Source organism: Maniola jurtina, chromosome 25 (assembly GCF_905333055.1).
Source record: "Maniola jurtina chromosome 25, ilManJurt1.1, whole genome shotgun sequence".
Lineage (NCBI taxonomy): Eukaryota > Metazoa > Arthropoda > Insecta > Lepidoptera > Nymphalidae > Maniola > Maniola jurtina.
In genome coordinates, this window is record NC_060053.1 from 342,320 (window position 1) to 360,936 (window position 18,617).

Below are 18,617 nucleotides of genomic sequence, written 5' to 3' on the forward strand. Positions count from 1 at the left end.
TCACTAAAAAAATGTTCTTTCTTGTACGATGCTAACAACAAGGAAACCCTTCGTGTCGAGTTTGACCGGTTTTTTAACCCCCGACCCAAAAAGAGGGGTGTTATAAGTTTAACGTGTGTATCTGTGTATCTGTCTGTGGCATCGTAGCTCCTAAACTAATGAACCGATTTTAATTTAGTTTGTTTTGTTTGAAAGGTGACTTGATCGAGAGTGTTCTTAGCTATAATAAAAGAAAATCGGTTCAGCCGTTTGAAAGTTATCAGCTCTTTTCTAGTTACTGTAACCTTCACTAGTTGGGGGTGTTATAAATTTTTAATTTACACTTGTTTAAATAGGTCCTTAATCTAAGAAAATAGCCCTTCTATAACTAATTTAGTTCAATAGCTGAGTCACAATGCTCAACGAATTCCGTCACGAACTTTCAACCTCCTTAATCAAACGGGAGCTTTAAAAATAAAAGCAATAAATCATACGCACTCACAATAATCGAGCATTACACAACCTAGTGCACTCAGTAGCCAGCAGCGTGGCACGCGCGAGTAACTTGAGAACTAATCAATGAGCCCTTTCATTCCCTTCGTGCCAGCGTTAAGCTTTTTTTTTAATTTATAGACTAGCGTACTGCATACACAAATCCCAACACCACCACCTTACAATGCCTAATTGCAATTAGGCATTGTAAGGTGAGGATCTCCTGAGGATGCTCCGGTGTGGTGGCGAAACGTGCGTCGAGTGGTGTTGGGATTTGTGTGGTGCTGCGTGGTGGTGGTTCGTGTGGCTTGCTTGGTGGCTGGCTTTTCCTGCATGTTTATCAGTGGGAGGGCGGGCGGTGCGTGTCGCATGCTGCATGTTGCACCATACAGATTTCTTTGGTTTGGCGGATTATAGCAAAATAAGCTTTTGGTTCCTTGTATATCATGGACTTCCGCAAAATAACGCCTGCTTCTATACTAGCGTACTGCAATTAGACCTGCTGGCAAGTGATGATGCAGTCTAAGATGGAGCGCGCTTGCCTAGAAGATGCCCACATTAAAATTTGATGGAGATACTTAATTATTTATTGGGTATTAACTAAGTACGTGCTAAGTACCTAAATGATAGTAGGATTATGTAAGTAGAGGCCTTATGTAAAGAAGTAAATAAAGTGGCTTACATGAAGTAGGTACTTGCGTTTCATTGATGCACACCTAACCTATCAATTATCAAAACATTGGCCGGGACTATCTGCTATTGTTAAATCTGCTGGACAAGACAGTGAATGGAGAATTCATATGAAGAGATGGAGAGGTTTGACACTATGCCTACCTTGAAGCTATCGGCTTGGGTTTCTGATGGCTCAGTCACAATATTCAACCACCTTAATCAAACGATTAGTTTGTTGTGGGCTCTTCTCAGACTTGGGCGCGTTTGGAACCCTCATAGCTTTAGTTTTAAGTTACGTAATTATTTATCACCACTATATCGTACAAAAACAATTTCGACCATCAAAAGGAGTACAATTGTACCTACTTTGAATAAATGATTTTGACTTTGACTTTGACGAGAGCTTTAAAAATAAAATTAATAAATCATATGCACTCACAATAATCGAGCATTACACAATCTAGTGCACTCAGTAGCCAGTAGGTAAGTACTATGGCACGCGTCTGTAACTTGAGAACTAATGAATGAGCCCTTTTATTCCCTTCGTGCCATAGCTTGTACGCGAGTTGCCTTGTTAGAGTCAGTGACATCTAGCAAACAGAGGGCTCTCTCCGTCACTCGTTTCATACAATTGTAGTTCCAATTTCATTTGAATATTAAGCAACCAAAGTCCATGAAATTTTGCAGACATATTTTAGAAACTAATATCTGTGTCTGTGGTTTTCCAGATTTCTGTTAAAATATTCGGTTTCAAAGTTACGCGGTCTTAAAAAATTTCATACAAATCTTTGAGCCCCTGTAATTTTAAAACTACATATTTTTAGAAAAATCTAAAACACCACAGACACAGATATTAGTTTCTAGAATATGTCTGCAAAATTTCATGGACTTAGGTTGCTTAATATTCAAATGAAATGGGAACTACGATTGTATGAAACGAGTGGAAACGAGTGACGGAGAGAGCCCTGTTAATCCAGTGTCTAACACTGAATGATAGCCACCGAGATTATTTTGACATCAAAGTTGGTTCTACATTTTTAGGGTTCCGTACCTCAAAAGGAAAAACGGAACCCTTATAGAATCACCTTTTTTTGACTGTCTGTCTGTCGTGTCTATCAAGAAAACTTATAGGGTTCTTCCCGTTGACGAATCATGAAATTCGGCAGGTAGATAGGTCTGATAGGCACAAGTAAAGGAATAAATCCGAAAACTGTGAATTTGTGGTTACATCATTAAAAAGTAAGATAACTATACCAAGTGGGGTATCATATGAAAGGGCTTTGCCTGTACATTCTAAAACAGATTTTTATTTATTTTCATGCTCAATAGTTTTTCATTTATCGTACAAAATGTCGGAAAAATTACCCGAGTAAGGAACTTTCAGTGCGCGACTCTGACTCGCACTTGGCCGGTTTTTTTGATTCTTCAAAGAAACTTCTGAGTCATGGCAACTAACTTTATACGAAATGTTTTTAGTGAGATAAAAAGGTTTATAGAAATGCATCAGAATTGACGCAAATGATCGTTTGAATGAAAGTTTCCTAATGCCAAAAGGAGTCGACGTAACAGTAAACAGTATTACATGAATCGTACATTGTACAACGAACATACGAATATAAACGGTGACGGGCGAACAGGAATAGTCGGGAATAAAAACGTAACCGGGTTACAGGAAGCTGCTCGCCCAATTACACACACAAACATACACGCAGACCGACGTAATATTGTACCAAGAAATATATGAATGTTCATGCATTTCCTACGTTTGATGAAACTTTTAGTAGGTTAAAAGAGCAACCGTCGAGTTTCTTGCTGGCTCTTCTCGGTAGGAAAAATATTTCGAACCAGTGGTAGATGCTCTTGAGTCTTGACGGTTCAGCGGCTCTTGCAGACTCGTTCGATGTCGTATGCCCACCTAGTCTTCCAACGCTGCGTTTTCTGGTACGAAATCTGCATTCTAAGCATCTTGGGACCCCAAGGTCTATCAATTTTTCAAACTCTGAGCCCTGCCAATTGTCGCTTCAGCTTCTCAACTCGTTGAACTATATCGGTTACTCTGGTTCTCCTAAGGATCTCCTCTTGTCTGATACCATTGACTCCAAGCATATCTCTCCATCGCCCAAGTAAGGAGGACTTGGGTTGAATTTCTGACCTCTAACTTAGGGGTAGTTAGGTCCCTAAAAATCCTAAATACTTACCTGTTTATCAGTCTATATTCTATATCTATTTTGTAATATCCTTGCTGCTTGCATAAATACCAAATATTGTTATCGGAATTCAAAGGTTTAATAAAACTGCATGCTACTCTAAAAAGATTTATTGACGACAGTTTAAAAATACCAGAGTCACAGACGAAAAAAAACACATCTGTGTCTATTCCTAGGACACGATGTCCGTGTTGGAGCTGTGCCAATACAAACAGACCTGTCTGTCCGTCTATTTTATACCTATCTTCTAAACGCTGCGCGTGACTATCGCATGGAAGAATTTGGAACTAGAATTTGTTTTGAATTAGGAAAATCAGTCTATCCATTGGTGGAAAGTAAACCGAATGAAAATTCGACCAATAATTATTTCTGACATTACGCGTAATGTAGATTTTTTAACATCCGTGAAACCAATACACCACCTCCCATTGTCTATATTTTGTTCGTATTCTCTTGTCTGGAAGAGATCGCTTTTTAGCGCTCAACCTTTTTGTAACCTGTCATTTGTGCTTTTTGGTGCAGTAAATATATAGACATACATACATACTTTTTCACACAGGCAGACACTTTTGCATTTATAATCTTAGTAGGTAATTAGAATGGATCTAAGAAATTATTGTATCTTAGCGATTTTCTCTAAAAAGCACATCATTCAAATATTATGGAAGTTATTGTATTTATTATAGTTAAAAAATCTAGGTATATAGTTTATTTTATATTTAATGGCTTTCAAAAAAGGTGTTTAACGCATTTGCGAATATGCTAGTCATAAGATAAATAGATGATTAAGTAAGTGTTAACACTTGAGTGTTAAAATAATTCTAAGTACGCAAGTGCGATCTAAGGTTTCTTGCATCATGTTGTAAAGCAATGTTTTAGTACGCCCACTAGATGTGTTGAAATGTTTTTCTCACATCTTTGTCTCTGGATGGGTGACGGCCATTTTGCGAAATCCATGTAGTTTTAGCCATGATAAGAGGTCCGCCTCCTAATTAAGAGGTCTAGGGGTCTAAGATGGAAACGGGCTGACCTGGAAGGGGTATGGCAGTCTTATTAAACTCATACTCCTTTTGTTTCTACACGGTATCGTATGGGAACGCTTAATCGCTTGGCGGCACGGCTTTGTCGGTAGGGTTGTAACTAGCCACGGCCGAAGCCTCCCACCAAACCTCTGCCGGGAATCGAATCCGGGACCTCTCACTAATAAGACCGCAGCGCTTACCACTGCGCCCGGAAGACCGTCAAAATGAAATGAAAATGATGATGACTTGAATCAGGTAGGTCAGATACCTACTTGATTAAAGTCAGGTATCCATACTAATGTTATAAATGCGAATGTGTCTGTCTTTTTTTCTTTTTTTTTTCTTTTAAAAAAAAAAAGAAAAAAGAATATTAGCCATGTTAAATGACTAATATTCCCCTTTCCTCTCCAACTAAGCGTCAGGCTTGTGCTAGGAGTAGGTACGACAATAGTGCAACGGGCGGGGTTTGAACCGTCGACCTTTCGGTTTTCAGTCCACTCCTTTACCGGTTGAGCTATTGAGGCTGTCTGTCTGTCTGTATCCTGTTTATGGCTACCCGTTTAACCAATTTCGACGTTTGGTAGAGAGATAGCTTGCATCTGACGGATATACTTTTAGACGGGCATCGTCATGTACTTACATACTTACTTTGTAGTAAAGAATCTGCAAAACTATTTTTTTATCACAAAATGCTGACAACAGTACTTTATTAACATTACAATCTAGCCTATGATTGAAGCTAATAATAAGCAATATTATATTAACCCATAAACGTACTTATACCTAAGAATTGGCCCATTGACTTAGTTTATGGCATGTTAATGGTTAGTTTTTATTTCAAGACACTTTGTTCTTGTGTTCTTTAAATTGCAATAACACAATACTTTCACTACAACACTATAAATAATGATATTTTTTTTATTTTTTCAGGTAAAAACTTAATTGAATGAACATGAAGTTTCTATACAATCGTCAATCGGTGAGTTCAAACTTTAATGTCAAAACAAGTTACAAAAATAATCCAGCGTCAACCCATCATCACAATGAACCCGTCGCCGGCTCACTACAGAGCACGGGTCTCCTCTCAGTATGAGACAGGTCTGGCCATAATCTACCACGCTGGCCAAGTGCAGATTGGCAGACTTCACACACCGCCGAGAACATGGAGAACTCTCAGGCATGCAGGTTTCCTCACGATGTTTTCCTTCACCGTTAAAGCAAGTGATATTTAATGCTTAAAAAGCATGTTACTCCGAAAAGTTAGAGGTGCGTGTTTGAGATCAAACCCCCGACCTTCCGAACTTAATTCAATCTTATGCTTAATTACCCGACTACGGCAAAACCAAAAGGAAGGGTTATGATTTTAGCAATCTATGTATGTATGTATGCATGTATGCTTGTATCCAGATTCTGCGCATTCCACCGTAGTGCTTAAACTACTGGCCTGATTTTGATAAATGAGATGTCAATTGATTCGTTGTAAAGGTCCGGGTGACATAGGCTATATTTTATACGAAAAAAATTGACCCAACGGATGTTACATCAAAAAAAGTGGAGGTCTCCAAAAATTATTTTTTTGCTATTATATATCGAGTGGGATGTCAAATGATAGAGAAGAAAATTCTGAGCTCATGTACAATGTACATATATAAATGTATAATAACATAAAAATATAGCAAGCGATAGAAAAACAAATACTCTAATATTTCAGCGTTTATTAAGACGATCGCAGTCGGGTTTTAGTTTTCAACTTTATCTTGTTACTTACTAGATAAAGCACAAACGTAGTGTGCATTTAGCCTTTATAAAAATCCCGTGTGCATTAAGCTTAAAGTTTAATCCATTAGTTAATCAAACCGTTATCGCATATTATTATAGAACTCATATTATTATAGAACTTGGCCCTTCACTCGGAGGCATTGTAAAACGTAGGGCCGGCCGGTTCCTACTTCGTTACTGCATTGTGAATATTAATTAAATATACGTATAGTCTAAGAGATTTATGTCTTGCTTCAACGGTGAAGGAAAACATCGTGAAGAAAGCTGCATGCCTGAGTTCTTTATAGTGTTTGTCAAAGGCTGTATAAGAGCTCGTTCACACAGGCTGCGTAAGCGTAGACGTAGCGCGTACCATTGCGTTATAATGTATGGAACTGTATGAAACATGACATACCGCTTATGTGGCGTAAACCTTCGCGTAGACGTAATGCGTGCAGTTACGTCTACGGGTTCACGCGCGTCACTATGCACATCACGTATACGTGCTGCATACGCAATTGGTGTGAATCGGCCTTAAGGCATTCATCATTATGCCACAGTTCGAGTGAACTCTTGGTTTGATCCTGAATCGACGATATGTGAAAATTGAACAAGTGTAAATTAAAAATTTTCAACACCCCCGACCAGTGAAGGTTACAGTAACTAGAAAAGAGCTGATAACTTTTAAACGGCTGAACCAATTTTTTTGGATTATAGCTAAGAACACTCTCGATCAAGCCACCTTTCAAACAAAAAAAAGTAAATTAAAATCGGTTCATTCGTTTAGGCGCTACGATGCCACAGACAGATACACAGATACACAGACACACAGATACACAGATACACACGTCAAACTTATAACACCCCTCTTTTTGGGTCGGGGGTTAAAAAGGCAATGGTGACGTGAAATCATAGAAAAAACGTTAGGGCTACTTGCGTCAAATGTACTGATATATTTTATTGCCTGCCAGTGACGTCGAAGCCTCGATGCTAGAAGTTTTTTAGGTTCCGTACGTCAAAAGGAAAAAGAAACCCTTATAGGATCACTTTGTTGTCTGTCTGTCTATCCATCTGTCCGTTTGTTGTTTCTGTCAAGAAAACCTATAGGGTACTTCCCGTTGACCCAGAATCATGAAAGGCAGGTAGGTAAGTCTTAAAGCACAAGTAAAGGAAAAATCCGAAAACTTTAAATTTATGGTTACATCACAAAAAAATATTAAAATGTGTTCATTGATCAAATAATACATAATTAGTATTTTCAATTTTCAAAGTAAGGTAACTATAACAAGTGGGGTAACATATGAAAGGACCTTACATGTACATTCTAAAACAGATTTTTATTTATTTTTATCCATAAAAGTTTTTGATCTATTCATGACAGAACTCAGAAGAGAGTCTTTAAACTGTGAAGGAAATTTTAAACTAAGTACTCGATATCGGAGTTTTTTAACGGGTTGCTCTTAGACTATTTCATTCTTCAATGAATGAAACTAATATTAATAATTCATACTTCGTACTGAATTTAAATCATCCAAAGATTACGACTTGGATTATGACGACCTTCGCGCCAAAATATAATGAGCTATGTCGTAGAATTTTAATTTTGAATTACTTTTTAGGGTTGCGTACCTCAAAAGGAAAAAAACCGGCCAAGTGCGACTCGCGCACCAAAGGTTCCGTACTCGGGTATTTTTGCATCAAAAACTTATGCATAAAAATAAATAAAATCTGATTTAGAATGTACAGGTCAAGCCCTTTCATAAATATGTTACCCCACTTGGTATAGTTATCTTACTTTGAAAAGACTAATTAATTAAGTATTTCTTTATGAATACATTTTACTTTTTTTGTGATGTAACCACAAATTCTCAGTTTTAGGATTTTTTCCTTTACTTGTGCTATAAGACCTACCTTCCTGCCAAATTTCATGATTCTAGGGCAACGGGAAGGTATACCAAATTGATATTCTTGACAGACTCGATAGACGGACAGACGGACCGACAGACAGTACAGACAACAAAGTGATCCTATAAGGGTTCCGTTTTTCCTTTTGAGGTACGGAAGCCTAAAAAGGAAATCTTATAGGATCACTTGCCTGTCTGACAGTTTGTCCTATAAATTCGGGGCCCCCGAATTTATAGGACAAACTGTCAAACTGTCAGTTTTGATACCCCCGAATCGGGGGTATCAAAACTTATATATAACTTATTAAACTTAAACTTATTAACTTATACTTACTTTTCCTTAGCTGTTTGAGTAACTTTGTGTTTTTGTTATAGGTATAGAACTACTAGAAGTTATAGAACTAAAAAGCTTCGAACTCAGTGGCACAAGAAATATTTATTTTCAAACAAATCTAAGAAGGCGGAATGAGGAATCTCATTTCAAAAAATCTGATAAAGTTAGTCGGAATTATCGTTATCATAAATACACGACACTGATGGTGTAAAAATTCCAAAATTCTGGAAAGCCGGAGTCTGTGCGTCCATATCATTTTCGTCCTGAAGCTCGTACCTCGTGAACAGCGAAGCGATTTCAACTTTCATCAACGCTTGACTCTTTCGAGACAACCTTTTGAAATTCTTCGCGTAGCTCAAGAAGAATAGGTCTACTTCGTCGAAACTTCTTTTCTGCCCCAATTTTTTGCTGACAGTTTTCATTTTATACCTTCTGTGTTTTAATTCAATATTTTTGACACTAATTTTGGTATCGGGAGCTTGGGTATCTTCATCTTCATTGGCAGAATTGTGTGATGTGCTTGGTTTGTTGGGGTTTGCATCGTTTTGGGTGTCCTGAGTTGAGTTAATGTAAGAGGAATATGGTCTGGTATATGAGAAATCATCCAAAAACTTCATGTGTTCAGCCCAAGGCCAGTTTCTGTACTTTTTGTTGGATGCTGCCGTTGATTCTTGCTTGGTTTTTTTGAACTTATTGTAGTTGTCTCTTAGTGACTTCCATTTTGCGCTCCAATACACTCCTGAAAATAATTTGAAACTTTTAAATCTAAGTCAGTATAAGTCGTCAAAGTTGCCATCCCTACTATGTTGTCATTGATCTACCTAAGATACAATAAATTCGGACGAAATATTATATTTTTAACCCCCGACTCAAAAAGAGGGATGTTATAAGTTTGACGTGTGTATTTGTGTATCCGTGTATCTGTCTGTGGCATCGTAGCTCCTAAACTAATGAACCGATTTTAATTTAGTTTTTTTTTGTTTGAAAGGTGGCTTGATCGAGAGTGTTCTTAGCTATAATCCAAGAAAATCGGTTCAGCCGTTTGAAAGTTATCAGCTCTTTTCTAGTTACTGTAACCTTCACTTGTCGGGGGTGTTATACATTTTTAATTTACACTTGTTACCTTATTCTGCTCAGATTGTCATGAAACAGGTTCTTTTTTTTTGTACTGTGATCATGATTTCTACGCTAAAGCCTTAGTTTTTCACTTTATTCTATTAAACTAATATTTATATGCATATGTAACATTATTCCAGGTAGATAGGCTAAGTGTATTTTATCTTGAGCTGAAGTTTTAACTCTGAACTGCGCAGGAAGGTGGCGCGGGGGTGAGGGGTGCAATGCGCGACCGATTGCGCGATGACGTCACGCCCAGACTCGCTCTGGAACCTAGCACACACTTGCCACTGGGTGGGACGACGTACATTACATTACATATTTTTTGTATGTTTCTCTTTGAGTAATTCTGTTATCTACATCTTTTAAGTATTAATCAAGTAATTAGGTAAACAATACTTAGGTACTTCGATTGAAAACTGAACTAAATTGATATGTTTGAATGTAGTGCTATCCTATTTCGCAGGGAACATTGTGACAAGGATAGCATTCTTTCATAACATGACAGTTTATTTCATAGATTTTTCTGGTTGCAGTCGTATATTGTTATCCTTTTCACCTGGGTACATTGTGAAAGAGATAGCACTACTTTACGATTTGTTAATGTAGTTTAGCAATACGCCGACAAATTCAAATTCAAAATATTTTTATTCAATTAAACTTTTACAAGTGCTTTTGAATCGTCAAAATAATCTGCCACTGGTTCGGAATGCCGTTCCTACCGAGAAGAACCAGCAAGAAACTCGGCGGATGCTCTTTTCAAGTATTCAATTTACAATAATATAGGTAACATACAATAAAATAGATAAGGCTCAAAATGGCTAGAACCCAGAGCGTGAAACCAGTTAAAAAAACCAAAATAGGTATGAGTTTTCGTGTAAAAATTAAGTTTCTTCTCTCACCGCTTTCATATCCCATTTCGTTGGCGATTGAAATCCAAGCATCAGCTTTTTTTTCACGATTTTTATAGTCAGTGTCACTTAGATCGTACAAGAAGTTCCTACGGCGAACTTTTTCTATCAGTTTCGCGGTATCGGATGTTTGTGCCATGGTGGCGGTCAAGTTTGCGTTCAACGAACTCGCGTGGAACGTGCGTTCTCTCTGACCGCGGCGGTCTGACTGCTTTGTCATTGTGTGCGTAGGTATCGACCGCGTCGCCTCGCTTCGATCCGGTCTGGAGTTCTGACGTCAGAGTTCAGAGTTCCGCGGTCACATATACTAAATATTTAGACCATGCTGCTTGTTTTGTTTTAATTTGTATTGAAGAGTTAGTCTCGTTATTAGTATTTATAAAAGTGTAAATTAAAAATTGAAAACACCCCCGACAAGTGAAGGATACAGTAACTAGGAAAGAGCTGATAACTTTCTAACGGCTGAACCGATTTTCTTGGATTATAGCTAAGAACACTCTCGATCAAGCCACCTTTCAAACTAAAAAATAAATTAAAATCGGTTCATTAGTTTAGGAGCTACGATGCCATAGACAGATACACAGATACACACTTCAAACTTATAACACCCCTCTTTTTGGGTCGGGGGTTAAAAACAAAAATAAAATTACAATTCATGTTCAACCCTTGCTGGCCCACTACTGAACACAGGCCTCCTCTCAAAATGGAAAGGGGTTAGGCCATAGTCTACCACGCTGGCCCAGTGCGGGTTGGCATATATTATGGCGTTTAAATGAAAGAGTAAAATTTTTTTGAACGCAGAACTCCGAACCTATCTGGATTCAGGAATCTAATTTGTTGGCTGTGGAATCAGCTAGGAATTAACAAAGTCCAACCAAAAATGTGTGACTCTTGTTACCATACAATAGTGTTCCAAGTAGGGGTCAAGGCTTTCTGGTCTTCCTGTCTATTTTATATAGAACCTCATACAGATATGAAATGTATCGCAAGAGAGCTCAAGATTAGTCAATTATTATGGGATTTGCGCGTGTGAATGATAATTAATTAGGCATAATATTCATATTCATAAGCCTTTGCGTGTTTGCGGGTAAATTATGAATTTATGATTGGAATGTTGGTATAACCGTGCCTTAAGAAACAAAGGGAAATTGTTTCTGATTCGTTATTATGGTCCGGGTGACATATGAATAAATATATATAAATAAACATATAAATGTAGCCTCATTTATACGAAAAAAATTGACCTAACGGATGTTACATCCAAAAAAGTGGGGGTCTCCAAGAATTTTTTTTTTTTTCAATTGTATCGAATGAAAGTGGAAAATTTATATAAAATTCATAAATATAAATATAGTAGGTAGGTACATTGTTGAAATAGAACGAGCGACAAAAAACAATTTTATGCTATAGGTAGTATCTATCGCTCTCTATTGGCAGTTTGCGGGTAGTAAGTTGAGTTTTAGTGCTGTTTAACTTTATCTTCTTCGTTTCGAGGTAAGGAACCCTAAACTTAAAAAAAAAAAAATTGGTTGTCTGTCAAGTCGGTTTACTGACGATAGTTGAACGTGACAAGAAAGGCCGATTGTGCTTCTTTGTCGCTCGTTCCGCGCTCTCGCTTGCACTTCAAGCCTTACATGGAACGCCTCAGAGCGAGGGAACGCCTCAGAGCGAGGTAACGCCGCATGAGTCATGTTTTTTCGTGCGTGCAGCCGGCTCTATCGAATTATAAGACGTTGTCACGTCAAAAAGAAAAAAACTTAAATTCAGCATCCATTTTCCCATGCGATAGTGCAGTGACGCGTTACAAAAATACCAAAATGGAGAGAAGCCGAGTTGCATCTGTAAAATCAATTATTTAATTGATTCGACAAAAATAAATGGCTTCCTGCACCAACCGATTGACAGCCCGATTTTGGTCTTTCCCGTCTTTTGAACACAACCCAAAATCACTTTGCATCTATAAAAAAGTGTCGACAAACAATTATCTATCTTATTGTGATGTCATAAGAGTTACGTTTAAAGTAAAATTGATAAATTAAACGCAAATGATTAGTAAAATGCGAAGCGTGTGCGACGCGGCGACGCCCTTTGCGAGTGATGTGACTAAAAATACATCTATTTGATCGTATCTATCGATTTTGTTTTAAAATGCTGGACGCGGATATTTTAACATTTGTATGGGCTTTAAATTCTTGTCGACTTCTCGATTGTGTTGCACGTTTTATCGATGTATCTCATAAATGGATTTTGATGGGATTATAGATTAGTGTAAAATAATACTAAACGTAACTTATAACATATTGTTCGAAAAGGTAGTCTTTGAGGTCCCAAGGTTCTAGATTCTAACAGCTGGACTATGCAGCGTTGATTTTGAAATTCATCTTACCATCTTGATTTTTCGGGTTCCTACTTGACTGTGACTACTTAAGTCTCCGCTATCCGTCCGTCCGTCTGTCAGCAGTAGAGGTTGAAATTTTCACAAAATATGTATTCTTATTGCCACTATAACAACAAATAATAAAAAATTCAAAATGGCTGCAATGGAAAAAAAGTTTTTTTAATGATAGTACGGAACCATTCGTGTGCGAATCTGACTCGCACTTACTGATTATTATTATAAATAACCGAAATACAGGCTCTGTGAAAATTTCAACTCTCTAACTATTACGGTTCATGATATACAGTCCGTTGACAGACAGACAGACGTACAGTGGAGGCTCAGTAATAGGGTTTTGTTGGTGCCCTTCAGTTACGGAACCCTAATAACACTACAGAACACTAATTAACTAGTTCATTACACGGTTACGACTTTAAGTTAGTGCAATAAAAAACCACACTCCATAGACTATAAATAAATCGACATCAAGTTGTCTACGACGGCACAACCCTATCTGGTGTTGGGTTAATAACCCCCTCACTGAAACAATATGGGCGCAGGGAATTTGGTAATTGTTGCCAAGCTACCGTTAAAGCTGGTTGCACAATGAGTACAATTCTAATTAACATATTTATTTATACATATAAATTAGGCGATGCCCGTGACTTCTGCCACGCGAATTTAGGTTGGAATGTTTCTGGGATGAAAAGTAGCAAAATATCTCACTCTCCAGGTTAACTAAGTATATCCCTGCAAAAATTAAACACACACACAAATACCTTTTAAAAAGTAAAACAATATTATAAAATAGTAATATTTAGGATCCAATCGTCCGTCGTCGCGTCGAGAGACATTTTTGGGCAGAAAAAATATATATTGAAATCGGTTCAGATTTTAAGGACCTGCAGAGCGTGGAGTAACATCGCCAGAGTCAACTGAAACTGAAGACAGCTTGACCTGATATTTTAAATTCTTAAATAAAAAGTCGAAAAGCTAGACGTGGAATTAATATATTTAAAATAACTTGTTAAAAATTATAATAAAATAAATGCTTTTAAAAGTAAAAGTTCTATGTGTGTAACCAACCCAATTCATGAAACAAGAACGTGGTTTAGTTCCATTTAACGAATTCGAATTTCGAATGTGTGGTCTATGTTTTTTTAACCAATCACCACCATAGACACATTTACTTATTTCTTTTAATTGGGCTCCGGGCTCCGGGTAATTTGATAACCACTGTAGACGGCCAAGAACTAAAAATAATGTTTATTTCGTTTTAATAGAACTAAAAGCTGATTTAAAGGAACCTTTACCAAAGTTATAAATAGATTGTAAGCTGACTTAACGTTTAGAAATGTAAAGCCTTCCAAGCGTTAAAGCCTTGGACAAGCATAACGCGTGACGGAAAAACGTCCAACGCGGCTCTTAGAAGTTGTAATACAATACGTAGCAAAAAACTTAAGCAAATGCGCAGTATTTATTTTCAGGTCTTTTCATAGTTAGCTAACGTAAGTTTGCCTAACTAATTATCACCGTTACGTCATTATCTTACAAATTCTACAATTGACAATCAACAAGTGTAAATTTAAATTTTATAACACCCCCGACAAGTGAAGGTTACAGTAACTAGAAAAGAGCTGATAACTTTCAAACGGTTGAACCGATTTTCTTGGATTATAGCTAAGAACACTCTCGATCAAACTCGATTAGTTTAGGAGCTACCGACATAGCTCAACGGGTTTCGAAGCTGAAGTGGCAATGAGTAGGACACATAGTTCGGAAAACCATTAGGCTTGGGTCCCAAGGTGCTAGAATGGCGATTGGTTGGAAGATAAACGAGTCTGCGGGAGCCGCTGTATGGCGGCGGCGCAAGATCGTGGCATGTAAAAGTCCCTACAAGAGACCTAAGAGTCCAGCAGTAGACGTCTGTCGGTTTGATAATGATATTTTATCTACTTGGGTTCAGTGTAACGCCATTCCGGTCCAGTTACCGCGTCACTGTCGTCCCGCTACGTGTGTGACCAAGCCTTTAGCGTTTAGTAATGTAAAGCCTCCATGCGTTAGATGCTATCACAACGTGGGAGTACAATGTTCAGGTTTTCCTTTTTGGGAGGAATGAATTGTTGGTAGAGAGTGGAGCCTAGCTAGAGATATTATAATATTTGTGCCAAGGAGTTTTATCTATACCTACTTTTCAGATGAAAAGGCGGTATGTAATTAGTCTAGTGGTTTAAGACGCCTAGTGGCGTTAAGACGTCCGTTAATTTCCTATTCGGGGAACTTTCTGGAGGTTTTTTAGGGTTCCTAAACCTCAAAAGGAATAACGGAACCCTTATAGGATCACTTCGTTGTCTGTCTGTCTGTCTGTCTGTATCTGTCTGTCAAGAAACCTATAGGGTACTTCCCGTTGACCTAAAATCATGAAAGGCAGGTAGTTTTTCAGAAACAAGTTAATCCTTGACTGCAATCTTACGTTGGTAAGTGATGATGCAGTCTAAGATTAAAGTGGGCTAACCTGGAAAGGGTATGGCAGTTTTTCATTAAACCCATACTCCTTTGGTTTCTAAACGGCATCCTGGAACGCTAAAGGTACCCACGCACTTGAACTGAACTGCAGCTGAACTGCGCGTCGCGTCAGCGCCCCGCACGATATTCTCTCCAGCCGCGTCGCGCGGCAGTGACGTACGCGCGTCGCGGCTGGAGAGAATATTCGAGTGCGTGGGCACCTTTAATCGCTTGGTGGCACGGCTTTGCCGGTAGGGTAACTAGCCACGACCGGAGCCTCCCACCAGACCAGACTAGCCAGAAGTTTAGTAATTATAAAATCCAAACCCCTGCCGGGAATCGAACCTGGGTCCTCCCACTAATAAAGCCACAGCGCTTACCACTTCGCCAGGGAGGGCTTCCAACCCCTAACATGAGGAAATTCATTTCGGGAGGAGACCCGTGCTCAGTAGTGAGCTGGTTGATGATGATGCAATGTATTCGCTCATCCACGAATTATTTCCACACAACTTTTCTTTTACGGTTATCTTCCGGATTGTGTACGTAATAAGACCTATATAAACAGCAATAAAACTCCCAAACAAATTACATCCACAGTACTGTGTAGTAACCCATAATTCACCAGCATGAAGCACCTACAGATCTGCCGACAAGTCGGCTCCAACCATAGAAATTGTAGGTTAGTATTCACTTTGTTTAGAGATCAGTGATTCTAACTAGCAGAAAATATTTAAACTGTCGGTCAACAGGGTAGTTGGATAGACGTAAAAACAATGGTTTTCCCACACTTCTGTTGATAATAAATTGGGTTGTCTTTTTACATATGACTAAAATATTTCATTAGGTCGTAGAATTTAGTGGCGTAAGCTTTAAGAAAGTGACAAATGAGCCAGCTTTTTCCATGTCAGTGTCTATACTTGGTAGAAATTCGGCCTAACTTTTTTTAATTACATTTTTTTTATATCTACATGCTTAATGTAAAGGGATTAAACTGAATGTCATATCAAACTACTTGGTCTAGAAACCGGAGATCTATTAATACACAGAAGTCGTTAAAAAGTCTTGTCCTGACTGTTCCTCAGGACTGATCTATCAACCTACAGCCTAAACCGCTAGGGTTAGCAACTTAAAATTCTGACAGTAGATAGGTTTTATTGCGTAAGCACCCAATAAGTACCACTCGAACTAAGCCCGCCAACTTTGATGCTTGTCTATACATAATATAAGCTTAAAGTTGGCTTGTAGTTAGTGTACCCGACTTGACCCTGATTTGAAGTTGGCACGTCTGTACGCGCCTCTAGGCAGCCGTAATTCAACAAGATGTAAAACATAAAATAATTCTACTTTTAACACAACAAGGGTCACTGGGGCGTGAAAAGAATACCATTAACCCATTTCCAAAAGAACGTGCGTTTTATTTCTATGTATATTACTCTGTAATCGGCCATATTGCGCTGGTAGAAATTCTAAAATGGCGCCTTCTTGAACGCACTAATTGTCTATGGTACTGCCAAAGAATTCAAGCAAAAGATAGAGAGGAAATAATGGACTGAAAAAGAGGAACTTGCGATTATTTATGACTAGACGATGCCCGCGACTCCGTCCGCGTGGATTTAGGTAAAAATCCCGTGGGAACTCTTTGCTTTTCCGGGATAAAAAGTTGCCGAAGTTAATTTCCAGGACGTAAGCTACCTCTGTATCCATATAAATTGGTTTAACGGATATATTCTTAAGAGTCCCGTAGGAACTATTTGATTTTCCGGGATAAAAAGTAGCCTTTGTCCGTCCCTGGGATGTAGTTCTCTTTTACTTTTCTGAAAGACATTCTATGGTTTTTGCGCGAAAAGAAAGTTAGTTACTTGTTTTTAGCTGATTGCGGATCCGCACCGCTGGATCCAGCGTCAGATGCTGGATCCAGCAAGCCCCAAAAACGTGCTGGATCCAGCTGGATTGCTGGATTGCGGATCCAGCATTGCAATCCCTAGTTACCATACTTCGGAGTTAGGATGTCGATTTTGAGTAATATAGTAAACATGTAAAGTAAGCTTAATAACTTTACCCTTGACTAGCTATTAGGGATTAAATTGAGTGATTAATAGATGGAGACTTTTATGAGTAGGTCATGGTTTTTCTTTGGTTTTCTTCAGTTTAAAACTTATACTTCTAGTTGATGCCTGCAAATTCATCCGTGTGGATTTAAGTTCTAAAAAATCCTTGGGAATTCATGGATTTTCCGGGATAAAAAGTAGGTCTAAGGTAGCCCTATTTTTCTTTGATTTCACGTCAACGATAGTCTAATATTTGTTTTAATTATCGTCAGGATTAAACCGAGAATTCCCTCACTCTAATTTACTCTGGTTAAAGTTGCAAGTTGACATTTTGACAGTAAGTAACAACAATAAAAACCCGCATCATTGTTAAAATTCCTGCATTACATCACCAATTGAGAGTTTTTTGACCTGAAGGGATGATTTTAATCGCCGCAATCGAATCAAATGATTTATCGATTATTTAACGAGTATTGTCTGTGGCTGGATGATGCCTTTCTCCGATTTGATTTTGTGGTTTGTCCTTTTTAAAAAGCGAACGCACTATAAATCTGTATTAACAACCATAGACAACGCCATTAGAAAAGGTTCGATTTGGTACGCAGTTTTAAAATAATGTTTATCTAATTTATATGAATGTAAAGCTGGAAAGGTTTATAAACCGCCGATCTTTCGGGATTTAGTTCGCTCCTTATCCAGTGAATAATTGAGGCTTTTTTTAATAATATAAATAGTATGCAATTAAATACTTAATATAGATAAAATTAAGTAACAGAATTGTGTTCCAATTCCAACCGATCTTAATAATTAAATGAGATGAAAGTTTGTAGTTTATTTCTCTAGAAAATACTCTTCTATTGTCCCATCAGTATTTAAACAAACATAATAAAATTATTCATTCAATATTGAAAGTAACCGTATATCTAATATCTCTGATAAATTAAATCGATACAATCGAATAGATTTAGTTGTTAAAACGATTGTTCTCGATTCATGGGCCCATTGTCTTTGGTAAATAGCGATTGTGTTGTCTATGATGTAGGCGGTTAGATATAATTTAAATTCGAATGCTAACGGGCTACTTTTGTTTAATTTGTCCCACATTAAAATCGTTAATATTATTAATTAGAAAGTGTGTCTGTCTATAATCTGTCTTTTTAAGGTCCACGGTTTAACCGATTTTGACAAACTAATTAATTCAGGGAAGGATATACATATTAGTAGGTAGACTACTTTTTATCCCGGTTTTAACAGTTCCAAAGCAATTTTTAAAAACCGGCCAAGTGCGAGTC

The 18,617-nt window shown here is 37.8% G+C and overlaps 2 protein-coding genes across 3 annotated transcripts in view; one reads left to right on the top strand and one right to left on the bottom strand.

The window, feature by feature from the left end:
* Positions 1-18,617, top strand: part of LOC123878171 (lachesin-like) — a 168,286-nt gene that overhangs the window by 106,781 nt on the left and 42,888 nt on the right. The gene's annotated exons all lie outside the window — the stretch shown is intronic.
* Positions 8,452-10,679, bottom strand: LOC123878176. The gene is made up of 2 exons (XM_045925286.1): positions 10,387-10,679; positions 8,452-9,107 (listed from the first exon to the last, which is right to left on the bottom strand). Exons 1-2 carry the CDS (start codon positions 10,613-10,615, stop codon positions 8,533-8,535), a joined length of 804 nt encoding a protein of 267 aa, XP_045781242.1. The 5' UTR covers positions 10,616-10,679; the 3' UTR covers positions 8,452-8,532.

Excerpts from the sequence above, each read along its gene's own strand:
- LOC123878176 (XM_045925286.1), bottom strand. The coding sequence starts at position 10,615 with ATGACAAAGCAGTCAGACCGCCGCGGTCAGAGAGAACGCACGTTCCAC. Across the intron at positions 9,108-10,386 it reads CGAAATGGGATATGAAAGCG|GAGTGTATTGGAGCGCAAAA; the intron begins GTGAGAGAAGAA and ends AATTATTTTCAG.